Raw genomic sequence first — 16207 nt, 5'->3', positions numbered from 1 at the left:
AGCAAACAGATGCCTGGAGCAAAGAGGTCAGTGCATTGACTTATTTGCTGTTTTGAACCTGGATCTGAAATACCATTGGGTTGACTAACCTCTATAGAGAGTAGTGATGCATGACTCTAAAACTGTTCTCAAGAGGCCATTGGGTTGCTGGGGAATTACCCTTAGGACAAAGATTGCATGGACACTTTCATGATTTAATGCCAACCAGGTGGTTTTCCAATCCATTCTCTGAGCTCCTGTGAGATGTTAAGCTTTTCTACATCTACATATTTCTCTATTCCTAAAGCAAAGATAGCAGATAGGGCCACTGCTGTGAGGGATTTTAAGCAGTTGAGGTTATTTTATAAAATATTATGGAGGGAGATCTATTCCAGGAGAAAGAACTTCTGGTTCCTGCAATCCTCTTGCTTTTAAGAGGAAGCCTTCTGGGAGGTATTAATGTACAGTGTAGCAGTTAACAACATGAACTTGATTGAGTCCCAGCTCTCCCCTTAGTAATTTATGTTTTCGAATTATCTGCCACTCCAATTAACACTTTGTTAAAACACACCCACATGGTATCAGGGCCCAAAAGCTTCAAGTAGTGAAATTATTTCTCCTTTTAGTATCATTAACCAGCACATCGGGCAAGTCACTTGACCTCTTTAAGCCTCAGTTTCTTCACCAGCATCATTGCCAGCCATGGGGGTACAGCAAGCAAGAGCAGGCAGAGAAGAAAGTTTGTGCAAAAAGGCAACTTTGCAGATTAGGGGTTAAAGAGTTGCACAGAAGCTTCCTGATTGCTTCTTAGTTTACAGAACTGAGGCTGAGGGTTGCTAAGGGGAGGTGAGGGAGAGAAGAAATGTAAAAGGCTTGGGGAGAGTGATGAGAGTTTGGGACAGCCCTTGTGAGGGTAGGAGAGGAAGGTGCTAAAGCCAGAAAGGACAAAGTATGGGGGGGGGGGGCTGATGACTCAGGGAGACCCAGATCTGGAGTAGCAGCGCTCTCCCCTGCCCCCATGCTGGATTGCCCCCGAAGGCTCCCACAGCAGGGGGCTGCAGAGGAGGCCAAGATGCTGTTATGTGACGGCTGGGGTTTAAAAGGGTTAAATGACTCACTAAAGTTCACAGAGATTTTAACACAAGTGGCCTGGCTCCAAGTCCAGTGCTCTTTCTAATCTGTAATAGGAGATTTAAGCCTGGCCTAATTAGCTCCTCTGGGCCTCATCTTTCTGGTTTGCAGAAGCCACTGGGCCAGGTGATACTGAAAGTCCTAGTCCTATAGGACGTTATACCGTAGGTTCTGTCCTGATCTGCTTCCCACTTGTTATGTTACATGTCACTTTGGGCAAGTCACTCAAACGCCCTGGCTTGCTTCTGTAATTAAATTATGTTCCGGAAGCCTGAGTTCTAAAGCGCAGCAGAAGACAGTCTTGTGCTGGGTTGAGGAGGGCCCTTGTTTATCAGGAGCTCTGAACCTTCACAGCACCTCCCCCTGTCCCCCCCTCCCCCAAGGTCCATTCAGCTCGGCACCCGTGTTTAAGGACTAACACGAGTCACCTCAAATATTTGTCACTGGCCCTCACCCAAAATCACTTAAGTTACATTGGCAGTAGTCTAACACCACATCCAAACAGGGCAGAAAATTGTAAAAGAAAACGATAGCACGGTTTAAGGAAGAAAACACGGTGTAGAAAAGGGAAATAAATCCATGAGGTTTGAACCAAAGCACTCCGAAGGCCGTGACTGTTAACATCGAGCAGCTGTCAGTAATCGACCAGGACCCTTCCAGCTGTGTGGGTCTTTGCCTGGGGCACTAGAGAAAATTCCTTTACTCCCGGTGCACAACAGACCCTTCGAATTGTGCTTTCTAATAAAATGCCAGAGAGCCATAGAGCTAGCCTATAATTCATTGGAAACTAAAAGGACATTTAGAGTTACAGTTTTCATTGGTGGGTGTGCTTTCCGAAATGTCATCGGTGGAGATGGATGTCCTCGCGGAGGGCGGAATGGGAAATGTTTGGGGTTTTGTTTTTACCAGCAATAAGCAAATTTATTTTTCATCACTACCTTTCCAGTACTTTCGCACTCAATTATAATATAAAATGAAGGCCTTGAGCCCCGAGCCCCAGCAAAGCTAACCAGCCTGAAGACTTCAGTCCCTCGTCCTCACTCCGGACACCCCCCGCCCCCGCCCCCGCCCTGAGGTCGAACTAGAGACGAGCTCACCGAGGGCCTCCGGGAACCGAGCGGCAGGAAAGCGACATGGAGGCCGCGGTTCCCAGCCCTCCCCCCCGCCCCGCCGGCCCCTCCCGCTCCCGGCGCGCCCCCCGGCCCGAGCGCGCCGCCGCACCGCGCCGACTTCCGCTTCCCCGGCGGGCGGGCGGGAGGCGCCCCGGCCCCGGCCCCGGCCCCGGCCCCGGCCCCGGCCCCGGTCCCGGCCCCGGCCCCGGCCCCGGCCCCGGCCCAGCGCAGCCCGGCCCGGCCGCAAGGGGCACTCCTGAGCCCGCGGGGCCGCCCGCCGGCGGCAGTCCGGCGCGGGAGGCGGGGCGGAGGGCCGGCCGGTAGCCGACGTGGGTGTTAAGCGGCCGCCCCCGCCGCCGAGCCAGAGTCCAGAGCGGGCGACGGAGCGCGAGTAGGACGTGGCCAGTCGGCGCGGCGGTGAGCGCAGCCCAGCCGGGCGCTCGTGGGCTGCAGGGAACCGGCTGGGAGGAGGGAGCGGGAGCGGGCGGGCCGGCCGGCCTCCGCGCCCGGGCGGCGTGACCCTCCCGGGAGGCGGGGAGGAAAATATGGGGTCCCGGGCCCGCCGCGCCGCACACGTGCCCGGGGACCCGCGGGCGCCGCCTTCCCGCGCTCTGCCTGGGGTTCCCCGGAGACTCTGGGCCACCCGTCTCCTGCGCGCAGTGGTCGCCTCCCGGGAAAGGTTGCACTCATTTGCCCGGTCGTCGTGTCACGCCGGCTCCGCGCCGGGCAGGGAGGGCGGAGGCGCTTATGAATGGGAGACCCTCGCAGGTTGTTGTGGCAGAGCCAGCGAACGTTTAGAGCCGGGAAGACAACAAAGTTGGAAGTCGTCTCCCTAAGCTGCCCCTTGTGCTGATCGGGATCCCGAGCCCTGGAGCAGGAGCTCCCGAGCCGGCTGCTGAGCGGCGAGACTTGTTTGCATCCCAGCGCCCGTGGGCCCCACCAGCTCTGGGCGCTCGGATGGCGGGCGCCAGCTTCGGCCTTGAAGCTGGAATCTTCCCGGAGCAATTCGTGTTACCTAGTGGGGAATGCGGCCTCCTCGGATTCTCCCACACGAGAAGTTAATTTCCCCAAGAAATGAAAAAGATACATGGGTCGGCGCTGTTTGTTTCTTCTGGAGTCAGACTCCGGTGTAGTTTGAAGGAAGGGTAAAGGGACGCTGAAAGGACTCCGTTTTTCTATTCCAGTTGGTACCGAAGGCTCACGAATCAGTTTAATTAACTCAAGTTGATCAGTCTGGCTGCCACCACGCCCCATGCCTTCTTCAAGCCAAAGCTACGCGTAATTTGAAACAGATGCCTCTTCTGAGTTAATCTGTTAGTTAATCTGTTAGGACTGTTAACTGTTCTAATAATTCTACAAGTAGTTATTTGTAGAAGTTGATGTGTTTAAGTTTGACTTGCCTAAAAGGGTTGAATTCGCATTGATGACACGGTACCATCTGCTGTGCCTCTTTCCTTCTAAGAAAGAAATGTCCACCCCCAAGGGAATGAGCTGCATTGGATGTGCCCTGTGACTCCTTTCCCCACTTGCCTCCATTTTCCTCTAAAATGCAGGGTTGGGTGTTTTGTTTTCTCTTTTTGACCAGGTGGGAATACTCTGGTTGATAGGAACAGACCCAAAAGGCAAGACTTGAGTTGAATCCTGTCTCTGCCACGGACTTGTTGTATGACCTTGGACAAGTCCTTGTCTTCCTCTGGACTCAGTTTTCCATCTGGAAAAGGAAGAGATTGGGTTAGGACCCTGATATCCTTCTCTAGATACTGGATGGTCACCGTCTTATCAACCTTAGTAATTGGTACTGCCTCTCCAGGCCTATCAGTAACATAAAGTCAGTGTTTTGTACATCTAATTGTATGTCTAATTTAGTTGCTTTATTAAGTAGTGTTCTTTTGTTGTTGCTGGTTTTAACATTTTTTGTAAAGATTCTTGGTGTCTAGTCATTGACAACATGCTTCAAGTGGTTAAAAAACTTCTTGGTGGCTAAAATTATTGTCCGCTGCTGATGATTAGGAAGATGTTGGTATTCATTGGTCATCCAGCCCGCCCACCCCCTCCTCTGAGAGGTGTCCTGACTGGGATCACACAGGTCTTCAGTGTGATGGATAAAAAGCATTCCTTGTTATTCAGGCGTGTAAGTCAGTGACATAGTTTGAAAATCACACAGAATTGGTTTCTGTATTGGTTATTTTAATATTCTATGTTAATGAAGCACCTCTCCTTTTCTAGTCAATGTTTATTAAGTCCATGCCTTGCCAATGGTTGATTTTTGTCTAAAGGTAGAGGAGTAGACTCTGGTTTTCCCAAACTTTGAGGATCCAGCTCAAACCTACTGAATCAACATTTCCAGGAGAGCAGCCTGGTTATTGGAATGTTTAACAAGTGTCCCAGGTGATTCTTATCAAGCAAATTTGGGGCACAGTGGACCCAGGTGTTGCTTCTCAAAATATGGTTACTAGCCAGGCATTATCAACTTCACCTGGGAACACGTCAGGCAGGCAGCATTTCTGGTCTCACTTGAAGCCAATCGCATCAGAATCGGCCTTTTAACAAGGTCCCCAGGTGATTCGTGTGCACGTTTATGGTTGAGAAGCTCTGGGAGGCCTATGATGATAGTAATGTTTGGTGCTGTGCTTTGTAGTTGTTCTAAGAACTCCTGGTGCGTGTTCACAGTTCATCATCGTATTTGTCCGATGTGGCTATTTGTGATTGCCCTCGTATTATAATGATCGTAGTTTTATTATTCACCTTGTATAGACGGGGACCTCCAGCTTCAGGGGCCCAAAGGGCCACCATACCGGTGGCAGAGCAGGCATTCAGACCCAGGCGTGTGTCACTTGGCAGAGCTCCTAACCCATTCCTTTCCAGAGCTACTGTTTTGTGACCTTCTCTTAGGGTCTCAGGCCACTGTCTGAATTTGGAACAGAGCCCAGTGGATTGATGATTGAACTTTGGCCTCTGAAAAACTGGTTTGATGGGGCCTGGGATGTCCGGTTGGCTTGCTTATTTGGCATTCGTTTCTTGAGGGTTTCAGAAAGGTTGGTTGAAGTGCCCTTTCCTGTGGCTGTAGCAGTGATACGTGAGCAAGGTTTTTGATCTGTGTGCTTTTTATGGGGAGGTGGTGGGCAGGGAGAAGGGGAGGCTGATCTCTGAGCTGCTCTGACAACTCGAGCCCCCTCCTTTGGAGCAATGTAGAGCCAGTTTCCCGGTTCCCTGAAGTTCAAGTCCAGTAGCTAGGCAGCAGGCCTAGAGAAAGCGGGGCTGCAGAGGCCCGACTGATGGTGAACTCTTGCCTCCTCCTAGGGATATGCGGTGCCCATCATAAGCTCCTGAGAGTTGCCCTTCACGGAGCCCAGCAGAGGAGTGGGCAAACATGAAATCCAATCCTGCCATCCAAGCTGCCATTGACCTCACGGCGGGGGCCGCAGGTAATCCCAGAGAAAACCCGTCCTTTGTTCCTCAAATACCTTCTGCAAGTGAGCTCGTGGTGAAGACATTGCCTTTGTAGCTCCAGAAGTGACATGCTTTAACCCTGGAATGAATCCACTTAATAGAAGTGTAATACTGTGTTGCAAACACAGCAGAAGGTAGAGTAGTTCCCGCTGTATTAGAGCTGTGAGTCAGGGTACGGCGTGGGAGTGTCCCCGGGTGACAGCGGGAAAACATCACAGCTCAGAGCTGAAGCCACTCGTGCATTGCCATGTGGCTGGGATATGCAGGATTCCGCTCCAAGCCCGGCAGTCTTCAGAGGCCTTAGGGTGCAAACATAACACTGTGCCGTCTCTCCAGGGAAATCCCAGTTGCTGGCCTTACTACTGCTGGGGGAGAGAAAGGATCCCCTTAGGAATGTCTTTGGAAAATCAGGCTGACTTTTGACTGTGTCTTAAATCCCTGAAAGGAGAGGCCCCAGGATTGGCCGGGGAGTGGTGGGCGGGGCGAGTGCTGGGGCAGACTCCGGCCCCACCAGGCACCGGTGAGCTCTGGGCAGCACCTGCCACCGCAGGCCACTCTTTAGAAAGGTCACCTTTATTCAGCCTGAGGCAAGTGACAGACTTGGAAGTGCCTGGGTGGTTACTTGGCTCTCCAGATTCCTGGATGATTCTAGGGCTGGAGGAGCACAGGAATGCCCGTACTTCCCAGATGAAGACCCTGGCTTGCCCTTGCCTCCCTCACCGATTCTTATACTGGGTCACCGCTCCTTGGAGTGAAGAGGCCAGGGGAGTGGGTTGCCCATTGTCCTTTTATCTGGTGGGACCTCCTGGGTCAACAGATCAAGAGCAGTCAGAGCCGCCTTCTCTCATCCTGTTGTCGTCTTTTTTTTTTTTTTTAATATTTATTTGGTTGCATCGGGTCTTAGTTGCGGCTCACGGGCTCCTTAGTTGTGGCATGCAAACTCTTAGTTGCAGCATGTATGTGGGATCTAGTTCCCGGACCAGGGATCGAACCCCGGCTCCCTGCGTTGGGAGCGTGGAGTCTTAATCACTTCGCCACCAGGGAAGTCCCCTGTCGTCGTCTTAATTGTAAAAAGGAAATCATGGGTTCAGGGAAGATCGAAGTATTTTGCCGTGAACCAGAAATCGGCCAAAGTAGGCTCATGAGGAAGTCTGCAGACACTGATAAGACCTTCAGGCAAGGGCGCTCCCAGGTCAGAGACCACAAGGAGCAGGGGAACTAAGGGCTGCCCGGATTCCGCCCCATGGCCTCTTAGGTGCTGAGTGCCTTTGGGTCAGCCCCTCACCCTGCCGTGGAATCAAGCCCCCCAGGCCCTGTGCACCATCCCCGACCCCTCCATCACTCCCCGCTCCCCCAGTGCCATACTGCAGAGGATGCTGACTTTGGCAACAGTGGACCCACTTGCCTGCCATTGGCATCCTCTTACCCTCCCGTGAATGCCTGGGCTCAGTTTGTGTCTCTGCAATAGAAGGGCGTCTCACCCCATGAGGGATGCTCAGCTTTTGGAATTTTATATCCTTCAGTCAGTCTATCAAAGATAGACTGTAGGATCTGTTGTGATAGAACTAAAATGCATCTAGGTTGTCAAAATTATGAACCTACTTTAAAAATTCTGACATTCACCTCTTCTTTTGGAATGATTATTTTTGACATAAGTAGGATCTTACTTTATTCTAGCCCATCAGTACCTGGGAGAGAATAACTCTAATTATGGTAACATCTTATTAAATTATATTCCACTAATTCAGAACTGGGGATAGTGTGGCAAAACAAAGCAGAAATGTGTCATTGCTGTCCTAGAAGAAAGGGACAGTGGTGATAGGATCATGGAGATCACACTTATGCTTGCTTAAGAGATCAGTTTTCAGACTCTTTGGAAATGTCCATCTACCAATAATTAATTGGGAGTTATTCTTAACAGCCCTCCCTCCATCTCTACTTTCCACAACTTCATTGGAGTAACTGTGTATTATGTCTTAGTTATGAAATTGCATTTCTGAAATATTTTATGTAAGCCTTCTCTTCAATTTTGCTGAGGTTTTAATAACCTCATCCAATGGCTGTGTTTCCTGACACAAGCAGGGGACGTCTCAGGTCCAAGGGGAGGTAGAAGCATTCACCAGGGACAGACAGTTCCCCAAATGCTGACCCAGTTAAGGGTCTGGAGATATTACAGGGTTTATAGTTCATTCTTTTCCTTACATTCAGAATTTTTATTGAAGTAATTGAATGCAATTCAATACTTTTACTGTATAAAAGCATATAAATATATGATTTATGCTAAGCAGAGGTAAGTTTCAATCCATTTCCTGTCTGAATACAAATCATTAATTGGTAGAGTCCAAATAAGAGGTTTTCCCATAGGGTCAAACATTTAGCTCTTCAGGGACTAATTAGACTCTTTGTTTTCTTTATCTGTGGCCTATTCCTCTGTTATTTCCGTGATAGTCATTAGGACCACTGGGCATCAGGCAAAAGAGTGATTAACACCAGACTCTTCCCTTCCCCTTCCTTTTATGTGGACGCACACACAAACACAGTTAACCGCTGTAAATTAACCACTTGTTGCGTAGCAGCCAGTATGTTAGAGCCTTATCCTAATTCTCACGCTAACCCGATAGGGAATCGAGGCTCGGAGGTCACATCGCTTAGCCAGGATTTCACAGCAGAGTCAGGCTTTGAGCCCAGGTCCCTCTGACCGATGCTCCTGAACACACGTCACACCTTCACATCCGGTGGCTTTGACTGTCAAACACACGTCCTCTCCTCTACCGAGTGTGAGCTCCTTCAGGGCTGGAGCGGGGTGCCAGACACATGAAGGACCCCCTAGAAGTTTTATTGGACTGAGCTAGAAGGTATGGGGGGGAGGAGGTCAAAATGAAGTGACCCAGAGGTAAGCCCTGCGGTGGGCTGCCTGTCCCTCATCTCCATGGGTCCTCGAGGCTGCACTCTACCACATGGCTGTAGACTGGTGCTGGACAAGGACCCTTGTCCTGGTTGCAGGGGGCACAGCATGTGTACTCACCGGGCAGCCCTTCGACACCATGAAAGTGAAGATGCAGACGTTCCCCGACCTGTACAGGGGCCTCACCGACTGCTGCCTGAAGACCTACTCCCAGGTGGGCTTCCGGGGCTTCTACAAGGGGACCAGCCCAGCGCTGATTGCCAACATCGCCGAGAACTCCGTGCTCTTCATGTGCTACGGATTCTGCCAGCAGGTGGTACGGAAAGTGGTTGGATTGGAAAAGCAGGCGAAGCTGAGGTGAGTTGAGGTCACTGAGACTCTTTGTTTGAAAAACAACATTTGTGTAGTCAAGATTTTTATGAGACCTTATGGAGAAGAACATTTCCTTTTTTACAATAACTACTTTCTTTGATTAAGAAGTCATATATTACCATCATAGAAAACTGGGAAAACGCACATGTGTTACGCAAAAGGAGAGTTGCCCATAATCCACTGCGTAGAAACAACCACCCTCACGTTCCTTCCATTCTTTTTTTTTTTTTTTTTTTTTAAATACACCACAGAGGCTAAGCCGACAAGCCCTTGGTGGTGGCTGTTTCCTTTTTTTAAATTTATTTTTGGTTGTGTTGGGTCTTCGTTTCTGTGCGAGGGCTTTCTCTAGTTGCGGCAAGTGGGGGCCACTCTTCATCGCGGTGCGCGGGCCTCTCACTATCGCGGCCTCTCTTGTCGCGGAGCACAGGCTTCAGATGCACAGGCTCAATAGTTGTGGCTCACGGGCCTAGTTGCTCCGCAGCATGTGGGATCTTCCCAGACCAGGGCTCCAACCCGTGTTCCCTGCATTAGTAGGCAGATTCTCAACCACTGCACCACCAGGGAAGCCCTCCTTCCATTCTTCGGGAAGATGCTTTTCTTTCTTTTTTAAAAATTATTTTTCTTTTTTATTATTATTTTTCTTTTTTTAATTGGAGTATAGTTGATTTACAATGTTGTGTTAGTTTCAGGTGTACAGCAAAGTGAATCAGTTATATATATATATCCATTATTTTTCAGATTCTTTTCCCACAGAGGTTATTACAGAATATTGAGTAGAGTTCCCTGTGCTATACAGTAGGCCCTTGTTGGTTATCTATTTTATTTATAGTAGTGTGTTTATGTTCATCCCAATCTCCTAATTTATCTCCTCCCCGCATGTTTCCCCTTTGGTAACCCGAAATTTGATTTCGAGATCTGTGAGTCTGTTTTGTAAATAAGTTCACTTGTGCCATTTTAAAAAATTAAATTCCACATATAAGTGATATCATATGATATTTGGGGAAGATGCTTTTCAAATGCTGCTGTTGGTGCCACTTCTCTGGGCAGAAGTGGAGAACTTAAACCATAGATGCAACTTGTGACCCGAGTTTTGGGTTCCACGTCATCAGCAGAATGCAGAATATTGGAAGAGCCAAATAGGTTTGAGGAAGAACTTGGAATTTTAGGAAGGGTCAGAGCATCTGAGAAGATGCAGGTGAACCTACTGTTTCATTGGTCGAGTCTGCCCCAAACATCAGACTTGGGTGTGTACTTGGTCATCCCTTGGGTATTTATTATACCGAGACTAAAAGGAATTCGGAAACCACTGGGATGTTTAGCCTTTGCTCCTTTGAACATTGATTTATTTTATAAGTTTTCACTCTTTTTTAAAAAAAAATATTTATTTATTTTTGGCTGCGTTGGGTCTTCGTTGCTGTGCGCGGGCTTTCTCTAGTTGAGTCGAGCGGGGGCTACTCTTCGTTGCGGTGCGCAGGCTTCTCATTGTGGTGGCTTCTCTTGTTGCGGAGCACAGGCTCTAGGCACGTGGGCTTCAGTAGTTGTAGCACGCGGGCTCAGTAGTTGTGGCTCGCGGGCTCTAGTGTACAGGTTCAGTAGTTGTGGCACATGGGCTTAGTTGCTCCTTGGCATGTGGGATCTTCCCCAACCAGGGCTCGAACCCGTGTCCCCTGCATTGGCGGATGGATTCTTAACCACTGTGCCATCAGGGAAGTCCCCATTGATTTATTTTAAATCATTTAAAATTGTTATCAGCTTCGTGGTTGCAGAGGGCAGTCTTGCCTGTTGTTTTGGTGGGAATTCAAGACCCTATTGCAAATACAGGTCCCACATGGCTAAAGTAGGTTCCTTTTGTACAGAAGTCTTCTTTGGGGTGCCTGGAGATGTGCCCGTTTATAGCAGGCATCCCATCTTGATAGATGGAACTTGTTTTTTTAAAGGCTTGGGACTGGATGAAATCCCCCAGGGGAGACAGTGTTTATAGGACTGAGCACAGATCCTAGGACCCTCCAGCAGGGAGGGGTCAGGAAAAAGAGGATGTAAAGAAATAAGCAGAAGATAACCAGGAGAATGTGGTGTCCCGTGGTAGAGACAGGAAGGACACTGCAGTGACTGTAGCTGTTTCCACTGGAGCGAGAGACTTTCTAGCTGAGGAGACCTGGAGTTTAGGTCTCCTTCAGCATCCTTGGAGAAGGACAGGGAAATGGAGCAACCACAGGAGATTCTGGAGCAGGTCCTGCAGTGAAGAAAGCTTCCTCTTTCACTCGGCCTAACCCAGCACCCTCGTCTTTTTTGAACTTGGGGGACAGGAGGGGGGCTGCAGCTTTTTCATCCTGCAGAACAGTGGTGGCTCATTACCAGTGAGCAAATGCTGCCTGAGAGCTTACGAAGCTCTGACATGCATGTCATGCTTTCTTAGCCCTCACCATGGTCCTGCGCGAGGATCCAGGCAGGTGATGGTATCCGTTTTACAGATGGGGAAACTCTGGTACAGATACTGATGCACTGAAGATCACTGGGTTAATAAGTGACAGAGCCGGACTCCAGCCCGTGTCTTCTGCACCCCCAATCCAGCATTCTTCCCACAAGACCACAGGCGGGGCTCTGGAGTACTTTGTAGGGGTCAGGTCTAGAGAAAAGATTAATAATTACACAGAAGCAGGGAAAGGAAAGAACTGCTTGTGATCACCTGTTATGAATTTCTGCAGTGATACAGTAAATATTCTCGGTTTGAACACGCCCTGAGTAGTGCTCTCTTTTCACCTTTGGCTGGATGGGGTCTGACACAGCAGGAGTGTTTAGGAACACGTTTGTTGAGTGGGTGACAAAACAGTTGAATCTTACAAAATCCCATCCTACGCCAACTGCCATTTGAGATCCAGTTCTAAACGTTTCTACTGTAGGCACAGCCTGGGGCCCATGTCCCTCATCTCATGCACTGGTAGGTGAAAGTATTTATTAGAAAGCCAAAGTCCACTGCAGATCTGACTCGGCCCTGTGTTGCCCTGAATCAGCATGCTTGGGGTTCGTTCAGGCGTTACTGCCTCTTGGATGAAACAGCCGTCTGCATTTATCGATGCCACCTTTGTTCCAGCAAGATTGGCAAACCCTGGTCAATGACCCTGATTGACTACGGCCTGTCAGCAGGTTGACAGAGAGTCCCGGAGGGAGGCCAAGTATGGATCTGCAGACTGGCCAAGAGACAAACCCTTTAAGCTTTGGTTTTGACAAACAATTTAAGTAGGAGTGAAGGGGGAAGGATGGAGGGGATGGCGTTGGGCACTTCCCACCCCTAGAAAGCTGTGTGCCGGTACAGTTGTGGAGCTGGCTCTCCTGGTGACTGTCTGAGGTATCATTCTTTAAAATCGAAAGGAAGGCCACACTGCAGGCAGTGTCTTCCTCCTGAAAGAAAGCCTGCTCCAAGCCAGCTCTTCTGAGACCCGGGTGTGTAACAGGCCGGCTCAGCCCTGGGCACCCACTTCACATCCACCTCAGGCACCAAGGCCAGACCACCAGGGATAGGAAATCGGGACCGGGATGGTAGGCAGCCCTTGGCTTTATGCAGGCACACGTCAAATATTTGAGGTTCGGTTCCGGACCATCTTGCAAATTTTTTGGTTTCCCAGTGCATATAAAGCTATGTTCACACTATACTGTAGTCTGTGCAATAGTGTTATGTCTCAAAAAGAATGTACCTACCTTAATTTAAAAATACTTCATTGCTAAAAAATGCTAACCATCCTCTGACAACTCAGGGTTGCCACAAACCTTCAACTTTGTTATAAAGCAGAAACTAACACACCATTGTAAAGCAATTATACTCCAATAAAGGTGTTAAAAAAAATAAAAAGAAAAAAAAAATTTTTAAATGCAGTATCTTCAAAGTAATAAAGCGAAGTGCAATAAAACAAGGTTTGCCTGTAGTAATATTTGACCTCAGTTTCTATAACTATTAGTTCATTGCAACTTTTTTATGGTTTCAAAACACTTTTTTTAAACACATTTAAAAATTTTTTATTTTATATTGGAATATAGTTGATTTACAATGTTGTGTTTCAGGTGTACAGCTAAGTGATTCAGTTATACATATATCCATTCTTTTTCAGATTCTTTTCCCATATAGGTTATTAAAGAATATTGAGTAGAGTTCCCTGTGCTATTCAGTACATCCTTGTTGATTATCTATATTATATATATGTTATATATGTTAATCCCAAACTCCTGATTTATCCCCCCCTCACCATGTTTCCCCTTTGGAAACTATAAGTTTGTTCTCAAAGTCTGTGAGTCTGTTTCTGTTTTGTAAATAAGTTCATTTTATCATTTTTTTTAAGATTCCACATATAAGTGATATCATATGATATTTGTCTTCGTCTGACTTACTTCACTTAGTATGATAATCTCTAGGTCCCTCTGTGTTGCTGCAAATGGCATGATTTCATTCTTTTTTTATGGCTGAGTAATATTCCATTGTATATATGTACCACATCTTCTTTATCCATTCCTCTGTCGATGGATATTTAGGTTGCTTCCATGTCTTGGCTTTTGTAAATAGTACTGCTGTGGACATCGGGGTGCATGTATCTTTCTGACTTGGTTTTCTCTGGATATATGCCCAGGAGTGGGATTGCTGGATCATATGGTAGTTCTGTTTTTAGTTTTTTAAGGAACCTCCATACTGTTCTCCATAGTGGCTGTATCAATTTACATTCCCACCGACAGTGTAGGAGGGTTCCCTTTTCTCCACACCCTCTCCAGCATTTATTGTTTGTAAGCTTTTTGGTGATGGCCATTATGGCTGGTGTGAGGTGATACCTCATTTTAGTTTTGATTTGCATTTCTTTAGTAATTAGTGATGTTAAGCATCTTTTCATGTGCTTTTTGGCCATCTGTATGTATTCTTTGGAGAAATGTCTAGATCTTCTGTCCATTTTTTTATTGGGTCGTTTTTTTGATATAGAGCTGCATGAGGTGTTTGTATATTTTGGAGATTAATCCTTGTCAGTCACTTCATTTACAAATATTTTCTCCCATTTGTAGGTTGTCTTTTTGTTTTGTTTATGGTTTCCTTTGCTGTGCAAGAGCTTTTAAGTTTAATTAGGTCCCATCTGTTTATTTTTGTTTTTATTTTCATTACTCCAGGAATAGATCCAAAAAGATATTGCTGTGATTTATGTCAGAGTGTTCTGCCTATGTTTTCATCTAAGAGTTTTATTATTTTTTAAAGATTTATTTATTATTTATTTTATTTTTGGCTGTGTTGGGTCTTAGTTGCGGCACGTGGGATCTCTCGTTGCAGTGTAAGGGCTCTACCTGGTGGTGCGCAGGCTTCTCTCTAGTTGTGGTGTGCAGGTTTTCTCTTCTCTAGTTGTGGCACGCAGGCTCCAGAGCATGTGGGCTCTGTAGTTTGTGGCACACAGGTTCTAGTTGAGGCACACAAGCTCAGTAGTTGTGGCGTGCGGGCTTAGCTGCCCCATGGCATGTGGGATCTTAGTTCCCTGACCAGGGGTCAAACCCACGTCTCCTGCATTGTAAGGTGGATTTTTTACCACTGGACCACCGCGGAAGTCCCCTCTAAGAGTTTTATGGTATTCGGCCTTACATTTAGGTCTTTAATCCATTTTGAGTTTATTTTTGTGTATGGTGTTAGAGAATGTTCTAATTTCATTCTTTCACATGTAGTTGTCCACTTTTCCCAGCACCACTTATTGAAGAGCCTTTCTTTTCTCCATTGTTTATTCTTGCCTCCTTTGTCATGGATTAACGGAGCATAGGTGTGTGGGTTTATTTCTGGGCTTTCTATCCTGTTCCATTGATCTATATTTCTGTTTTTGTGCCAGTACCATACTGTTTTGCTTACTGTAGCTTTGTAGTATAGTCTGAAGTCAGGGAGGCTGATTCCTCCTGCTCCATTTTTCTTTCTCAGGATTGCTTTGGCTATTTGAGGTCTTTTGTGTTTCCAGACAAATGAAAAAATTTTTTGTTCCAGTTCTGTGAAAAATGCCATTGGTAGTTTGATAGGGACTGCATTGAATCTGTAGATTGCCTTGGGTAGTATGTCATTTTGACAATATTGGTTCTTCCAATCCAAGAGCATGGTTTTTTTTTTTTTTTTTTTTTTTTTTTGGTGACCGTGCCACACGGCTTGTGGGATCTTAGTTCCCCAACAAGGTATTGAACCCAGGCCCTCCACAGTGAAAGCATGGAGTCCTAAACACTGGACTGCTGGGGAATTCCCCTGTTTATGTCATCTTTGATTTCTTTCATCAGTGTCTTATAGTTTTCAGAGTACAGGTTTTCTGCCTACTCAGGTAAGTTTATTCCTAGGTATTTTATTCTTTTTGATGTGATGGTAAATGGGATTGTTTCCTTAATTTCTCTTTTTGATCTTTCGTTGTTAGTATATAGGAATGCAAGAGATTTCTGAGTAGTAATTTTGTATCCTGCAACTTTACCGAATTCATTGATGAGTTCTAGTAGTTTTCTGGTAGCATGTTCAGAATTTTCTATGTATAGTATCATGCCATCTGCAGACAGCGGTGGTTTTACTTCTATTCCAATTTCAATTCCTTTTATTTCTTTTTCTTCTTTGATTGCCATGGCTAGGACTTCCAAAACTATGTTGAATAAAAGTGGCCAGAGTGGACATCCTTGTCTCATTCCTCACCTTAGAGGAAATGCTTTCAGCTTTTCACTGTTGAGAATGATGTTAACTGTGGGTTTGTCCTATATGGCCTTTATTATGTTGAGCTAAGTTCCCTCTGTGCCCACTTTCTGGAGAGTTTTTATCATAAATGGGTGTTGAATTTTGTCAAAAGCTTTTCCTGAATCTATTGATGATCATATCGTTTTTATTCTTCAGTTTGTTAATGTGGTCTATCACACTGATTGATCTGTGGATATTGAAGAATCCTTGCATCCCTAGGATAAATCCCACTTGATCATGGTGTACGACCCTTTTAATGTATTGTTGGATTCCGTTTGCTAGTATTTTGTTGAGGATTTTTGCGTCTGTGTTCATCAGTGATATTGGCCTGTAATTTTCCTTTTTTGTTATATCTTTGTCTGGTTTTGGTATCAGGGTGATGGTGGCCTCATAGAATGAGTTTGGGAGTGTTCCTTCCTCTGAAATTTTTTGGAATAGTTTCAGAAGGATAGACATTAACTCTTCTCTAAATGTTTGATAGAATTCGCCTGTGAAGCCATCTGGTCCTGGACTTTTGTTTGTTGGGAGTTTTTTAATCACAGTTTCAATTTCATT

The 16207-nt window shown here is 46.7% G+C and overlaps 1 protein-coding gene across 1 annotated transcript in view; it reads left to right on the top strand.

Moving 5' to 3' along the window:
• The first annotated feature begins 2476 nt into the window (after positions 1-2476).
• SLC25A15 (solute carrier family 25 member 15) overlaps positions 2477-16207 on the top strand; it is a 31019-nt gene continuing 17288 nt past the window's right edge. Inside the window, exons 1-3 of the mRNA XM_061171256.1 lie at positions 2477-2639; positions 5523-5647; positions 8676-8934. Of these exons, the coding sequence (XP_061027239.1) occupies positions 5593-5647; positions 8676-8934 (314 nt within the window). The 5' untranslated portion in view covers positions 2477-2639; positions 5523-5592. The remainder of the gene's footprint in view (positions 2640-5522; positions 5648-8675; positions 8935-16207) is intronic.

Source organism: Eubalaena glacialis, chromosome 16 (genome assembly GCF_028564815.1).
Source record: "Eubalaena glacialis isolate mEubGla1 chromosome 16, mEubGla1.1.hap2.+ XY, whole genome shotgun sequence".
Classification (NCBI taxonomy): domain Eukaryota; kingdom Metazoa; phylum Chordata; class Mammalia; order Artiodactyla; family Balaenidae; genus Eubalaena; species Eubalaena glacialis.
The sequence above is the reverse complement of the archived record's forward strand: the minus strand, read 5'-3'. Positions and strand labels throughout refer to the sequence as shown.